Source organism: Condylura cristata, unplaced genomic scaffold, assembly GCF_000260355.1.
Source record: "Condylura cristata isolate star-nosed mole 26May11 unplaced genomic scaffold, ConCri1.0 scaffold00009, whole genome shotgun sequence".
NCBI classification, from domain to species: domain Eukaryota; kingdom Metazoa; phylum Chordata; class Mammalia; order Eulipotyphla; family Talpidae; genus Condylura; species Condylura cristata.
This window is the reverse complement of record NW_004567110.1, coordinates 47,154,027-47,171,473: the sequence shown is the minus strand read 5'-3', so window position 1 is coordinate 47,171,473 and position 17,447 is coordinate 47,154,027. Positions and strand designations below refer to the sequence as shown.

The following is a 17,447-nucleotide window of genomic DNA, read 5'->3' as shown; positions in this document are numbered from 1 at the left end:
AATATTCGGTAACATTCTCTTATGTTATTGAAAAGTGAAACTTAAGCATAGCATTAAAATTTCATACGACTTTTTTTTCAATACAGTACTAAGTTAAAAATTTAAACGAAGCTTTTCTTAAAAGTTACAGCCTATCATCTCTAATATGTACCACTTTCTTTCACTATTTAATATTTATGAACTTGCCTAAATTGGACTTTCCTGATGCATTGAGATTCATATTTGAGGAATGATTGTAGAAAGAGAGAACCTTAGAAGCATGGTCTCAACATCCTTCTTCCACCTTTCAACCAGCTAAGTGACTTATGTTTTGCTATCCATTCTTTCTTTCTTTTAAAGAAATATAGCTGTCTCACATTACAAAACCTTTTTCATAAATATTTTATTTAAACTTGTCTAATTTCTTATATGTTTTCTTAACATTTGTTTTATGTTTAATAATTCACTCAGAATATATAACATCTGCTTGAAATATTTGACCAAATCAGCTCTATCAACGTAAATCAACAGACCAATTGCAATGCAGGGAAAAACTGCCATATAATTCTTGTGTAATCCAGCATTGAATCATTGTTAAGGGACTTATATTTGGAAAGCTTCTAATTTTTGTTGTAAAGTTCCTAGAAACAGATGTGAAAATTCACTCTTATCCCACATTGTTTAGTTCAAGCAGCTGTAAATTATTTCATGAATTACACTTGAATGAAAGTTCTGGGATTATTTCATCTAGGCAGCTGTTTTTTCCTTAAAGTTAATCAAAACAATTCTTTGCTTGATTAATTCTTGCTTATTTGCTGTTTTATAAAGTGCTAGTCTCTAGTCATAAATTAGTTCACTTTACTCACAGTGTCCCTGTGTTTCAAAGTTGCATCATGGTTTTATAGGCTATCTTTCAAATAAGTTACTGTTTGTGTTGTGTGTTGTGAAAAACAGGAAGTGCGGTATTCCCTCCTTACATATATACTATTCACATAGAGCATGCATTTCATTTGTAAAGAAAGGTAAACATAAACATGTCACTTCTTGGTTTGAACTATGAATTTTCTGTTGCTATGGTCTGTGTCTCCAGTCTAAGCTCTCACCCTATATCCAGACACACTGCTGCTACTTTTGTCTACAAACATCCATGTGGATATCATGCAGATAATTTTATCTCAGCATTACCAAGCCAAAGATATTTTCTCTTCCTGAATTCCTACAGAGTTTAAGATGGAGAACCCTGCTAGCATCTCACTTTCACTCACTACAGCCTGTTGAATCTTCCTTTGAAAACAACACCATTTCTTTTTTTTTCTCTTTTTGTTGATATTCCTTTGCACTAGGACCACAGGAATTTATCCATACATCACTGACACAGATGTCTGTGCCCCATCTCCCTGTTTCTAGTTTGTATTTTTCCAATGGCTGTGGGCAAGTGTGACATATGTATCTCTTCAAAAAACCAATTTTCCAAAAGTCAATTCCATGCAAAGAGTAATTTTAAAAGTTTAAAATATATATACAAAAATCTTCCCTCAGTGTTATTATTGATAAATTCTTTGAATAGTCTCACAGGAACACAGGGCAACATTTGAAGAAATAAGACATAATCAGCAAATTTCACTGAATGTCTACTCTACATTAGATGCATTTCTAAAGCACTAAGATTCCTAGTAAATGATAGAGACTTAGTTCCTGTTTCAATATCAGAAAAGAAACAGCTGTTTAAAAATAAATAATTATAGAGGTATATGTGTGTATGTATCTGTGTGGTTATATTTAAGAATGTGGATAAATGCATTTTTCTGTATTATAATATGTAGTGTAATATATATTAATAAAAGAAGAAACAGGCAAATTTAATCTTTATAGTAAGTTTTGTTTAACTCTGTAATCTAAAGTAATATTTAATGTATAGTCAATATAAAAGTTATAAATGAAATATTTGCAGTATTTTCTTCAGACCAGGTGCTCCATTGCAACATGAAATTAATGACTCATGAATTAGATGGTAGAGTTCTAGAATATATTATTATGATGATTACATTAAACATATTCTTGATATTTAGTTGAATATGTATATCCTTAAATAAGGAATATTAATGAAAATGCATTTATAATTATGAGGAATATATTTATATACTTACTCACTGACTATATTGGTTGAATATAGTGATTTAAACTAGTAATAATTATAGGTTATATTATTCATAAGATTGTATTCAAGGAAATACAATGTTGTGTTTTATGAATTAAAAAATACTTATTTCAATAAAATCATCTACAGTTATATCTTTAGAACAGCTTTAGTTAAAACAGATTTAATTAAATCTGAAGGAAGATTTAATTAAAGGAGGAAGAAGAGAAAGAATAATACCACTGATGTTCAAATTCTAAATTTTTTATATTTTAACATGTTTCTGGAATTTCCTCCTTTGATTCACATTATCCTTATCCTGGATAGGGTCCTCATTGAAATTTGCTAATTTGTTTTCCTCCCTTTCAATTTATGAAATCTTCCAAAATTTGTCTTAGGTATTTCTGTTCCTTTCTCTTGATTATTTAATCCTAGATACCTGCTTCCTTTAATTAGGTTATCAAGGCAATGGAGCTATGATAGACCTAGATTTGTATTTTATTTTTATTTTTTTGTGAAGCTAGATTATTATCATTCTTCCATGACTAAACAATACAAGCTTCTGAATAGCTATATCACCTTTTTAGAGTTTGGTAACACTCAGTAGTTACTAGGAGGTCATTGACTTCCCTTGGCAGAACCACTACTAGTAAATAATAATATAAAAGAAAAAATGGAAAGAATGAAGATTTCTGAATAAATCCCCCCATAACACTGCAGGAGTCAGTTTCACTGCCATTGTCAGAATTGCATATGACACCTTCACAGCTATAAAACTGAAGTTTTAGTTTCAGCATTCTGAAGTCTCCAAAGAACTATCAAATGAATTCCAGAAGTCTTCTTTCTCTAGGATTCTTTCACTCTTACACTGTGATAGTTGTTTTAAGCCAAAAGCAAAACAAAAAAAGAGATGAAGCCCAGGTAGGGGTGGGTGGTTAGGCAATCATCAAAATGCCTTGTTAAATATAAAACTTTGCAAGTGAAAGGAAAATTCTGGCATGGAGTTTTTACTGTTCATCAAGATAAACTCATAAAATTCATGTGTTACCGCTCTCTCTGCATGTGTCAAGCAACCTCCTAATGCCCATCTTGTATCTTGGTTGTAGCAGAGGCAAGTAGTTCATTAAGGGTTTTGGTCTTTGAATGTGTATTCAGAGATCAAGGGTGGCTATCATACTTGACCTTTGTAGCTTAGAATAAGCCATATAATATCTTCATTTCAATATGAAAGGTAAATTAGTATTTACCTTATAAACAAGTCAGTATTGAGTGTTTTGTAAGTCTAAAAGTAAAACTGAGGAAGCAACTTTTAGGTCTAATTCATAGCAATATGACACTAAAATTGTTTCTTCAATTTCACAATCTTCTTTTAAACTTTCAGAAGGATGGAAAAAGTGAAAAGCAGAGAATTTTGAAAGGAAACAACATTTTGGGGAATGTTAAGCAGCTATACAATTTCTTCTTTTTAGCAGAATCAGATATACCTTAAATCCATCTAGAATTATAGTGAGAATGTTTGAGAGAATAGTTTTACACTAAACCTGAGATCTTTTATTACAATGCTAAGTAAAATTCTAAATCATTCACCCTAAATAATTATTCAGCTTCTGTTTGAACATCCCACGGTGGGTGTTCATCTCCTAAGTGCACTGTAGAATCTTGACTTTGAACAGCTGTTATTAAGGTTGACTCAGCAATGTGCTTCTTTCTCCTTAGATCCATTACTTCTCAGGAGCCACAGGTGGAACTCTGACATCTCTTCCCAGTACCAACCCTTTAGAATTTGATTATTGCCATTATGGAAATAAATGAAGACTGCCCAAATTAGAATAAGCAGAGGCTATTTAGACAGAATTTCATTTAGTAAAGGCATTAGCTACCATCACTTACATTTACTGAGGCCCCTAAAGGCAAGTAGGGGAAATGTGAAAGTTTTATAAGGAATAAAGAAAAAGGGAAGCTTGAGATACCATTCTAACTCAAAGTTGAGGTGTAGGGAAACCGGAGACAGGTTAACTGGAAACAGACTATCTGTGTGGAGAACACTTTTGCTGTCTCTGGTTGGTTCTAAGGAAATGCAGGTAAAAGAAGGAAATTGTCCGTAATTAACCAAGTCCTAATAAACAATTGGGCCAACTTTTTTCAGATGTTGTGATTTAAATTCTCTGGCTGAATTCCAGTAGAAGATGTGAGTCGATGTTCTAATGTCATATAGCATTATGTCTACCCATTATTGTTTCAATTGTGTATTCAATCTCTCTGTCCCCTCTTTTGGTCATTCTCTCCCTTCCAAGCAATAGGCTAAAAGATAACACTAGAGATCCAGATCTTTCTTCACCACTTGGTGATTGTTCACTTGTCTCCATCGTCAACTGTATCATAAGGATTTTTAGATTTTTAATATTGTACTATCTGATCTTTTTTTTTTTAAAGATTTATTTATTTGTGCATACAGAGCTGGGGTACAGTCCAGAGGCTCAGGGGCGGCGAGAGGCTTCACCAGAGACAGAGTGGGGAGCAGAACAGGCAGATCTACAAAGTACACTGCTGAGGGGAGCAGCAGGCGTGTCAGGAGAGTCTGCCACACCATGTGGTCACCTCTGGGGCAGGCAGGAATCGAACTCATGTGGAAGCGGCTTTAGATTCTCAGTGCTGTGCTTTAACCTGCTGCACCACCAGGGAGGGCCTGGTGAGAGTACTTTTGACCAAGATATCTCTAGGGTTTCTCAAACTTTTATTAATTTATTTTTCAAGAATGTCACTGATTCATTCCACCTTTCCAGAGGCTTGTAGGTAGTAAGAGCAGTATGGTTTCTGAATAAGGGGTAATGACAAATAAAATGCTTTTATGTCTTGCCAAGTGGACCTCACAAGAGGTATATCAAGTGTACCTCAGTACTTGCTATAAAAGTTTATGTTCCCAAGATTGGAAACACAAAATTAAGCAACATTTAGCAATTATAAGGATGGTAATATTTTGGCAACAGGTACTTATCTTGAAAATAAACATATAGTAACACAAATTTTGTGGTTGATGGAGTCATCCATCTGACAGTGTTCAAAGGACCCTTGAAATTGTTTCCATGTACCACATTTATAGTTTTTCTAGAATTATGTTGTTGAGAAAGGCACATGACTAAAAAATTACCTCACATGTTTTTTTTTAAAGTTTCTCCAGATATGTTGATTTAAAATAGTAAGCAATTGATCAGTATCATATGTATTTGTATGAAGAAATTTAGCTAATATTCATTCTAAACTATCTACTGCCACCATGAGGTTGTCTGGAGAGCATCAGAGATTACTTGAGTGACACTAGAACCAATTCTTTCCAGTTTTTTCAGAATGAGAGAATGGATATTGATATTTATATGGTTTCTCGAATTACTTTAAGGATTTATCCTTTAAGAGCTTAGGGAGAATTAACAATCTTGATTAAGACTATGTGTTTGGCAAAATGATCTGCTAGAATATTTCTATGAACATCCATGTACTTTCCCCCTTTGAATTCAACTTTTATAGTAGTTATCTCTATCTGAGAAGGAATTCATGTAAATGTCTTAAATATCTTGTTTATGTCTGATAGCCAATGTAGCAGAATGGAGTAATCCTTTGTTTCCAAGTGTCCTGAAGTTACATTAAAAGAAAAACATATATATTTATTTTTCCGTTGTCTTTGACTAATTGACAGACTATAGCAAATGCAACATTTCTGCTCTTGATGCTGGTTTTAAGACAAGTAGTGCATTGTATTGTAAATTTAAGTCCAAAGTGTTGATAACATTTTGTGCCACATTCATGTTTTGTAGTATGATTTATCAAATAAATAAATTTAAGATAGTAAGCATATTTCTTTTTGTTTTCTTGAAGAAAATTAAATGAGCTACAATGCTTTTCTCTTTAACAGAGAAAAGCAAATCATGAGGTGATGGTATAGCAGGATATTGTAGTAGTGAATAATAATGTGATAAGGAGAGGCTAACAGAATTTTAAAAGTCCACGAGTAAGAAAGAAAGAGAGATGAGAACAAAGGCCAAAGAAGGAAGGTTATTGTGCTCTTGGGCAATACCTACACATGTGTATGGCGAGTGTTGCAATGGTACTGGTGAAAAGCAGACTTTTTATACATTTATGGGGTGGACCACCTTAATGGGGCACTTTGCCCTTATTTGGAGTTGTTTATCCTTGTTTTTGCTCTACTGACTTTTTACGACCCCTTTTTCCTACTGTTCTCAGATCATGCTTAGTCACTGGGCAGGTTTTGGGTCTCTAAGTTTCTGCCCTGGGGTGGTTTTTAATTTCCTGCTGTGCCTCCCTGGGCCTAACAAATTTCATGAGAGGTTTGTTTGTAAACTGAAGGTTCTGTGTTCTCCAGAAGTATAATGCCTATATTGCATGAAGAAATCACTAACAGGGGAGCCTACGCTACTACCAAGCTCATAGTTCTTTATCTTCTCTGAAAAAGAATTTAACCTAGAGGCCAGAGGGCAGACAACCAAAGAAGCTTTAAACTTATGCTTGAGCATAAGGGTGGCAGTGCTTGAAAATAAAATTTCTAGCCTCTTTTCCTGAAGTGAGCCAGGAGGAGATTTTGAAGAGTTTGTTTTTCAGGGTGAGATAGAGGGGAGCAGCATCATAGCAGTGTAGTAGAGTACACTGGGGTGTGTACAGAATGTTTCCATTTTCTTCATACATCACTATCTCACTAATATCTTAAGTCTCCCCCTGGGGTGTGCATTTTCACATACTAATAAGATATTGATGTCTCTAGGTCACATTCTTTCATCATATACCTCATCTAGGAAATTGTGAAATGATTATTTATCAGGATATAACATCTTTTTCTCAAGTTATGGTACCTTTTTTCAGTCTGGTGGGATAGATCAAATAGGGTGTTACAACAAGATGCTAGGCAGTGATCTGTAGCTTATTGCTTGGTCCACCTGTTTAAACAGGATGTTGGGCAACTCTTTTCTGCAAGCTCACAATTTAATTCAGCTAGGTTATCTCATAACTAGTTGAGCAGAAGGACAAAGTTTTGGTGTAGTGATTATTGCCCTAAACTGAGGCATATAAATCTTAGTAATCAGGTCATGGTAATGAGTTTTCCATGAATTTGAGTTAAAGTGTGAAAGCATATCTAAATGGCACCTGTATGACATGATAAGAGGATTTTTAGTTAGTGATTGCTATGGAAGGAATCTGTTGACAAGACTTCTTTAAGTTGTACAAGGTCTGCTCTCAAAGGAAAATTCGACTCCTTTGTTTGCAATGAAGTTAAATCTAGAAACCCTGAATGTTTTGTGAGGGGGGTCAGAGATGCTAGAAATGTCTATAGCATTGTCAGGAAAAAGTAATTCCCCTTTTTATCTAGGTTGTCATCTCAATAATATATTTTTTAAAGATCTATTTATTTATTCATACAGAACTGGGGCACAGGCCAGAAACGTGGAGGATGAGAGGATTCACCAGAGACAGAGTGGGGAGCAGAACAGGCAGATCGACGAAGTATATTGCTGAGGGGAGCAGTGGGCCAGTCAGGAGAGGTCTGCTGCACCATGTGGATCTCCTCCGGGGCAGGAGGGGATCGAACTCATGTGGAAGTGGCTTTAGCTTCTTAGTGCTGTGCTTTAACCTGCTGTGCCACCAGGGAGGGCCCATCTCAATAATATTTTGTTTTAGCAAAATCACACCTTACCGTTTGAGATTTTATGTCCCTCTTTTGCTAAGACTGGAAGAGAAAGTGAGTGAATTTTTGTTTTATGATTCATTTCCTCTGAATAAAATAAGAGATAATATACGTATTATATGACTACATGAGCGCTGACTTACATAGGAAGTCGATCTTTCAAACCTTAGGACCTTGGATAGGACCTTGGTGGATTCAGTGAACGTGGGGACATGACTATCCAATGTACTATTGTCCTCCTTAGGTGAATACAAAAAAGCTTTAGAGTGAAAAAGAGCTTCATATATGTCTGATGGGAGTTTGTTGATGGATAAACTGAAGACAGGCTAATTAGAAGTGAATAATCTAATGCAATTTCGTGCAGAAGCCTATTTATGTTTCTCTGGTTAGTTGAGCCTGAGATGGAAGCAAAGACAAAAATAGGGAGGCTGATAGTCATTGAATAAGCTCTGACAAATTTGAGGCAATTGCTGCAGAGACTGTGATTTAGTTTCCCTGGATGGCTAAAGTAGAGGTTGTTGATAAATGCCTTGTAGTCATATGCTGGATGCCTGTTGTCCAAACTGATTCAGTCTTTCACCATTTTGCTTCTGTAAATCTCCTCATATATTTGTTTCTCATTATGTCTAGAAGTGATCTGAGAAATAATTGATGTGTGAGGTCAGATTTTTGCAAAGTACAAATAGGTTTTGTTAAATACTACTAGCTCTTCTCCTTTAATCTATTTGAATTAATTTTTCTCTCCAATTGCTTATGTTGTTACAGAGGACCTTGATGATTTAAGAATGGAGGGAGTAACTACCCTGGTACCTTCTGGGAGCAAATTTAACCAAGGCCGTGCTACTTACTCTGCTGAACCTCAGGCCAAGGTCACATTGAACATCTGCTCAAGGTGTGCCAGGTAAAACAAATAATTGGTTAGTGTTACCAAGATTGGTTAACCTTTATTTTAAAATTCTAAGATTTTAATGCAAAGGGTGTACTGATCTTTGTTAAGGAAATCTTTTCGTTCTGGTTATCTTTTGTGCTAACATTGGCAATGCATAGTTCTACATTTTATCCTTCTGCCCTGTGCCATTCACACCAACAATGAATCAAAGAGTTCAGATTTTCTTCACTTCACAGTTTGAGACTATTTTAAGTCTTTCAGTCTCTGAATTTCATTTGCTGACTGCCCTTCTGTTACCTTTCAAAGGAAGATTCAAGGGGCTCTAAAAAGTTCAAAGCCACTTTTAAAATACCTGCATAAAGGGTAAGTTTGCCCAGGTATAGTTTAAAATCTGATATTATTGGCTTCTTAACCTGTTCCTGATCCTATTCACCTCCTGGAAAGAATTTAATCAGTTTGATACTTTTCAAATTTGGCAGCTGGAAGCTATCTGCATATACTCTCTGAGGCCAAAGAAGTAGTTTAAGTTACTGCCAAGTCACCCCCAGTGTTAGTCTAGCAGAAACTCACCAAATAGCTAGAATGCATTCTTTTGTAGAAACTAAATCTCATTTGCAAAGAGGTTTTTAAGCCAGTTTAAATGATAAAACAAGTCTTCTAACCCTTATGTAAATGGTGCAGATTAGTAAGAACAATATACTGGCTGGCCAGTTTTATCTCCTTTTCTTTATGTCTAGCTGTTCTATTGTACTGTTTTGAGAGGGGATTAACTACTTGGAAATAGGGTGGGGTGGGGATAAGTATAGAAGATCAAATCAGATCTTTGTTGCTTTTTTTCTGTTTTATTCTAACCTTTTGGAATTTACTTTGCCATCATCTTAGAAAAATAGAAAGGATACCTCTTAAAAAAATCAAGGAGTATTATTTGAGACCACTAAGAAAATGATATAGCAGAGTGAAAAATATGAAGAAAACTTCTAATATTTATGTGATCCTGGATGTAAAAGGTCATCTATATAATAATTGTTTGGCAATTAAAAAAAAAAAACTGTGATATATTTGTACATTTACAATTTGACTGGAGAAGGGTTGGTGCTTGACCCTTCCTATCATTAGTAGAAGAGTTGTTTTTCAAAAGGGAAAGCCTATGAAAAATGGTATGTTTTAGTAAGTTATTGAAGATTTAAATTGGGAAAAGATCAAACATATGCATAGAGCTAAATCATCTGCCATTCAGTTCCCAATGAGAGAGTTAGATAAAAAAGATGCAGTCAACCTTTATTTAAGGTTCTTCCTTAATTGAATTTGTTGAAGAGATATTCAGTTGACTAATAATCGTGTTGCTTGCATTTTCACTGTGTATCACATGCTACTGAAGTACATAAAATACACAGACTGATTTAACATACAGACCATAGTAACATAGTCAATAGGTGACAAATCAGTTTAAACTCAGATCGTAGATCTTAACAGTCTACCTACTTTGTCATTTTGTTTTATTTCTAAGAATAAGACTGTTTCCTAAAAACTATGATGAGGCCTAAAATAGATAGCAGCAATGGGATGAAAGTTGTATAGGTGTTTGATATCATGGGAGTTCATGATTGCTTTGATGGAAAATAAAGCAGTGTTGTATTTCCTAAACAAAATAGATATACAGTGATTCTGTGCAATTGTAGAAAACAGTGTGCAGCTACTATAGTCAGAAAAAACCTAACAAGTTGTCAAGAAACATGAGAAAACTGAGATTTTGCCTTATTTGCAACACAGCATGTTATTCTATCACTATTTCATTGATTTCAGAAGACACAAAAATCTTGGGTCAGAGACCAAAACTTTAATATAACAATAATAGAGTATTATCATTTTTACTGTTTCAGTGAGTCATAGTTTTTACCATAATGTAAATGCAGCAGTAGGTTGCAGTACAAAAAGGAACCCCAAGTTTAGGGAATTCCTAGATATTTTATAGTGATTAGTGAGCATGTATAATCACTGTGTTAGGGGAGATTCCATCTCTTATTCCAAGGTTGTTGTGTACAGATTGTGTAAAACAATACTGTCAATGTTCATGCTGATAATATATGCAGAAATAGCACTGAATCTTGGAGAATTGCCCCCAATAACACTTAAGGTAATTCACTTTTGTGATTTTTTGATGTAGTCATGAAAGTTTTCTACAATTAATTTTCAAATATCAGGTTTTATTGCTGAATCATCTCTTTGAGTTGAAATTAAGGCTGAGGATTATAATTTTTAAGCTTTGGTTAAGTAATTATCTAAGGCAGAAATTATAAACTATAGAACTGTGAACAATAGATGGTTGTTTGTGCATCTATGTAATTTTGAAAGAAACTCTGGATGAATTACCAGTTTTCTATAAAGATTGCAGTTGATTTTTACTTTCTCTTTAACTCTGTGAAGGTGATAACTCGGCCCATGTTCTAAAATGACTACCCAGTAGCAGCATTAATCTCTCAATCCTGAGACTTCATAGTTGTGCTCTAATTCACTTCAGTTTGTCTGCCCAGCTTTGTTCATTTACACTACCTCTCTGAAATCTGTAGCCTTTGAAACTCTGGATTTTAGAAATGATAGAACTCCAAGGATAAACAGTGGTTTAGGACTGGAGGAATCCAGGAAACTGGCCAGAGCACAGGGAGACAAATATGGTGCCAAGAGGCAGATCCTTCTGTCTCAGGGTGTCAGGCTATAAACAGGAGTTTGAGGTAGGCAGATTGAGGCCTTAGTGTGACTAAGCAAACATCACAACACAGAGTGGGATGATTAGAAACTCTGTACTGCGAGTTAGACAACATTGGTAATATTTACTGTTTTGACAATCGTGATTATGTCCATTGTTCTATCAGTGGGCATTGCTATTCAGTCTGGAAGAGACACATGGACCTCACAGAGGAAACCCAGGCACTGGATTTTCACGCGGGGTCAGGACTTAATATCAAGTCTCATTGAGTTGGAAACTGTATGGTGCTAACAGATAAAATTTAGGATAATTAATGTGATGTTAATTACTATACATTAACACTTACTCCACCATGTTCTTCTGAGACAAGATGAAAACAATTAAATTCAGACTTATTAGTGAAAGAAAACACAACCTCTAATTACCTAGATATGGTGAATTTATAGAGCTGTAAATCCTACAGTAAATGGGAAAAACTGGGAGTTTATATTCTGAACTAAGGGGCCTGAGGTGTGAAGGAGAGAGAAATGGGTCTCACGTGATAAGGAGATGATTTTACGACAAAACTGCCTCTAGATGTGTAATCTTCCTTAAGATAGTTATTGCCATAAAAAAACTTATTCTGGAGTGTCCCTAAATCCAAGTAATCTACATTCTTTATATTTGTGGTAACAGTGTCTCCTGAGTCTTAGAGGTCTCTGTGACATTAGTGACATAAACCAAGGTGACATGTATTGAAAAGGCCTACTCTGGATACTGGACAAATACTAGCTGAACCTTTTTCAAGAGCCCAACTGCACATGGGGCTCTAAGAAGCATTCTCTGAGAATGAAGGAGATATTCCCACTTTTTAAAACATCAGGAAAAGTGGAATTCTGCCACGTTAAATATTCTGTAAAGTCTATGTGAAGAATGTCAAAAACTATTAATTAACATAGTGATGAGAAATAAAAAGATATTACATTTTTTCATAAATATTTCACACATTGTCAGAGAAGTGTGAATAGAAGAAAGCTTGCATTTTCAAGCTGGAAATTATCTTAGGTTATTCCCATGACTATAGCCTTATTCTGCTGTGGGCATTGCCGGAATCTGTGATATAAACAGAGGGGCAAGTACCTCATTTGGCAAGTGAAAATGGTAGAGGAAGTACCATGTTCCTGGCCCCCACTGACTTAGAGCCTTGGAATAGCTGTTAGGAAACATGGGTGGAGCTGAGTGACTAAGTGAAGTTACACAATATGGAAGGCAGGTGGTTTTACAGCCCCTCATATTCCTGTGGCCAACTTGTACTCTGGGACTATTGGGAAGGAGACACCTGAAAGAGACTTGTAGAGATACTTGAAAGGGACATATGGCTGAGAGACATGTGGAGAGGCTGATAATGGCAGCTGTCATCCTCATGCCTTATTCTTTTTGTCCTAACTTTTTTCTTTTTAAGATTTATTTACTTATGCATACAATGGGGTTCAGGGCAGAGGTTCAGGGGTGGTGAGAGTATTCACCAGAGACAGAGTGGGGAGCAGAACAGGCTGATTGATAAAGTGCACTGCTGAGGGGAGCAGTGGGTGAGACAGAAGAGGTCTGTTGAGCTGTGTGGGTCACCTCTGGAGCTAGGGATTGAATTGGCACTGAAGCTGCTGCCACTAGCTTGCAGTGCTGCGCTTTAACCTACTGTGCCACCAGGCAGGGCCTTTGTCCTAACGTTTTGAGATCTGCTTCAGAACTCCTTTTTTCCCACCAGAAGATTTGTGGTAAGCTTTTGGGCCTCAGCAAACTAGGTTAGTCTACCGTTTGGACATTTACCCAGAAGAGCATAGGTAATGTTTGGTGTTTTATTGAAAATAGTAATATCTGGCCCTCCCCGGTGGCACAACAGGTTAGGACACAGGATGCAGAGCTTCAGTATGAGTTGGGTCCAGGGTACTGGAGGTGACCCACATGGCGCAGCAGACCGGCACAGCAGTCAGGTGCAGCAGACCTCTTCTTTCTTCCCTGCTGCTCCGTTTTGCGTTTTCTTCGTTTTGCTTTTTTTTGCCCCCTGCTCTGTCTCTGGTGTCTCCATTCACCTCCTGCACATTTTACCTGTACCCCAGTTCTGTATGCATAAATAAATAAATCTTTAAAAAAAAAGAAATTAGTAATATCCTCTTTCCCCTCTCTATGCACTTTAATTATATTGAAGGTCTTTTACACTAAAAATATGCTACCTTTATGTGGCAGATGGCAGGACATGTTTAAAACATGCACCCTGTTTGTTTGGGGTCCTTGGGTACCATTCATCCATGTGGTGAAAGCATATATTTAATAAGGAGCTGGCCCAGGAGATATATTAACAATCTAACCAAAGTATCTCCTACTTCCATCCCCATTTCAGGTCATAAGGAAAGAAGGCCATTATAAAATGACAGTTTTAATCAAATAAATAAATATTTTTTGGTCGGATTAGTCGTGTCCTTATCTTTGGTGATTTTAAATATTACAAGTAGATTTTTAATGAATTTATTGAGTATCTTAGCTTGACTTAGAAATTCCACCAGTATGGCTAGAACTCTTGAATATTGTAAACAAAACATGTTTCATTTGTTACCAAGAAATCATGCTAAGTCATATATAAGTAAAGTGTTCTTAAGTTAATAATGCAAGTTATCAGAAATTATCAGGAAAAAATCTATAGTCTTCAAAATTCTGACTTTAAAATTAAATTTCTCTACTAATAGCCTGAATGTTTGTTTTAAGACAACAGTTAAAATACCAATAACAAAGAGACAAATGCTGATACCAAGGTACCAAATTACTATTTCAGTGAAGTTTATAAGCCATTTTTTGGAAAGACCACCCATTAATCCTATCTACCCACTGCCATTCTTAGGAATTAAATCTTGTTTTTGTGGACTCCTGCCAGGGCATTCCGGGTGGTAAGATGCTATTTGTTTTTGATGATGCAAGTGTTTGCATTCATTCATGCTTAACATCAATAGTGCACAAAATAAAAGGAACTGAAAGCCATGTTAAAAGAAATTGGATTATAGAGAACATACAGTGACACACACTCAGAAACTATGGCATGAGAAGACTAGGGGAATTTTTTTCCAAATGGTTTGCTGAGTTTTAACTGATTTGACTCTTTGCATTGAAAGTTGCTCCTCGTTTCTCTTAAATATCATGACATTAACATATTGAGTTTACTTGTATGTTGACTTAATAAAGCAGAAGTAATCATCACTGCTGAGAGCAGCTGAAAAGATGAATGTTAAACCTTGCATATACCAACTAATTTCAAATAGCCTACATTAGGATTTACTAATTGATAAGAAAACCTAGGCAATGAAATATATATTACATTTTATTTTACTTTCTTTTATTCTTGTCCCAACCATTCTTGCAAGGTATTTCTTGCAATAAATTGCTGAAGTTAAACCTTGCAAGAATGTTGGGACAAGAATAAAAGAAAGTAAAATAAAATGTAATATATTTAACTTCAGCAATTTCTCATGGGAAGGAAAAGTGGCCAAAACTGACATCAAGGTCAATGGATTAACAAAAAAGACTATCACATATTTACAGTTAGACATTTTTCATAAAATTAACTTATGTTGCCTAGAGAATTAAAATATCCCATTTGAGACCTGAATATTCAACTGTTTTAAGTAACAGAAATATTTAATTTGAATCAAAATTCATTTATGGAGGGTGCAATCTGTGTCAGGTTCTTTGGTAAACTCCAGCTCTGATCATTAAAAATTTTCATTGTAACTGGAAACAGATATGAAACAAATTAGAGCAATCTGAAATGTTAGATAATAATGTGGAAGAAAGAAAAAAAAAACATGGTAAAATAGCTGGATTATGCCAGATGTGATTGATTGCAATTTTATGGGGTTGCTGCCGTGGGAAAAGTCACCCTTTGAAGATACCGATGTATGACTTTGTTCATTCAAGATCTGTTTAAAGGAAGAAATAGGAACAACAAATACCAATTAGAAGCTGAGGACCACTTCATCTCAGTTCTTAATACACTAATTTCATGTTTTTTCTCTTATTTATAAATCGATGAAAAATTGTTTCCATCTCCATATTTGTTAATAGTAGTTTTGTGCTTCATAAGGGTGGAGGCCTTAGGTGCATGCAGATAAGTGCATGTGTGCATGCACACACACACACACACACACCAGTCTAAAAAGCTGTTTTCTTGTTATGTGGTAAAGAGTTGGGGCTTTGGAGCAAAAGACTCTGGTTGGAATTGCAGTTTGGCCACTTGACACCTTTGGGAAATCACTTAACTTTTCTAAACCTAAATTTTCCATTTGTAAGAAGGGAGCAATAATTTCTATCTGTGAGATTATTTTGGAATGAGCTGAGTTTCAAGTATTGATCTACTCAGAAAAAAATAAGTCTATTTCAAGTTAAACATAATCATATATATTTCAAGAAGTTAAATACACATTTGCAATCTAGGGAAGTCATGTTTGTATTGAGAAAAATAATAGGATTTTAAAACTGAAGGTCAATGGAAAGAAAAGTCACAAGAGTATAAGGAGTGAAATATTAAATCCAGTTTTCATTGATATGTAAGTACATAAAATATTTTGAGATATAGGGGTTTCTTATCTCATCATTTCTCCCCCTGTGAATGCACTAATTTACATAAATAACCTGTAGTTAGGGAAGGATGACCTGTTTAGTCATATTTGTTAAGCAGCACCTAGAATGATGGCAAAAGCTGTGGACCCAAAAGCAGTAGCATTAGGTCATTGGCTTTTCAGTTCATACCAGTAGGTGCAATGTTATTTTCATTTTCTTCTTCTTTTTTTTTTTTGTATTTCCACTTAGTAATACCTGCTAGTAGAGTTGAGCCAACAATAAAAGTAGAACAGAGTGACTTGAAGAATCAAAAACCTCCTTTCCTCCCCAAATCAACAACTGATCTGTCTCTTGACAGGGCTTGATCAAGAAAAATACACTTTGTTCTGGTTATATTCAATTTTCCAGGAGATGGAGGGAATCCAGAACGGATACTTCAAATTTAAGGAGTAGAGAGGTAAAAGACATTCAAATGTTGACAATAAATCATTGCAGAGCACAATAACATTTGTTCTGAAACCTTTGCCTGCTCAAGTACTCTGTTGTTTGTCTCCATACGTAGATATTTACCTGAAGTTCTGCATTTTTCATAGTTATTCCATAATTTATATTACCACCTAATTTTTAAGTAGGTTACACTGATGTTTGTAGCATTGGCTGATTTATTTTTAAAAAAAGATGTATTAATTTAGGCATGCAAGAACTGGGGTATAGGCCAGAGGTGCAGGGGTGAGAGGATTCACCAGAGACAGAGTGGGGAGCAGAACAGGCAGATTGATTGAAATACAAGGGGAGCAGCAGATGAGACAGGAGAAATCTGTCTGTGCCATGTGAGTCACCTCCCTGGCGGGGGATTGAACCCATGCTGTAGTGGTTGTGGATAGCTTCATAGTGCTGCGCTTTAACCCCTTGTGACACCAGGGAGCCCCCCATTATCACCGAATTTTTGAAAAAAAGATTTACTTATTTATGTATATAGAACTGGGGTACAGGCCAAAGGTGCAGGGGCAGTGAGAGGATTCACCAGAGAGAGTGGGGAACAGAACAGGTGGACTGACAAAATACACTGCTGAGGGGAGCAGCGGGAGGGTCAGGAGAGGTCTGCTGCACCATGTGGGTCACCTCCAGAGCTAGGGATGGAACTCATGCTGAAATGGCTTTAGCTTCTTAGTGCTGTGCTTCAACCTGCTGTGCCACCAGGGAGGGCTCTATCACCGAAATTTTTTTTTTTAAAGATTTATTTATTTATTCATATAGAACTGGGGTAAAGGCCAGAGATGTGGAGGGTGAGGATTCACCAGAGACAGATTGGGGAGCAGAACAGGCAGATCAACGAAGTACACTGCTGAAGGGAGCAGCAGGTGGGTCAGGAGAGGTCTGCCACGCCATGTGGCTCTCCTCCCGGGCAGGTGGGAATCGAACTCATGCGAAGTGGCTTAAGCTTCTTGGTGCTGTGCTTTAACCC

At 35.9% G+C, this 17,447-nt stretch overlaps 1 protein-coding gene across 1 annotated transcript in view; it reads left to right on the top strand.

Annotated features, from left to right (window-relative positions):
- Window positions 1-17,447, top strand: part of LOC101630356 (chromosome unknown open reading frame, human C8orf34) — a 294,360-nt gene that overhangs the window by 174,454 nt on the left and 102,459 nt on the right. Inside the window, 1 exon segment of the mRNA XM_012723108.1 lies at window positions 8,571-8,706. Within this exon segment, the coding sequence (XP_012578562.1) occupies window positions 8,571-8,706 (136 nt within the window).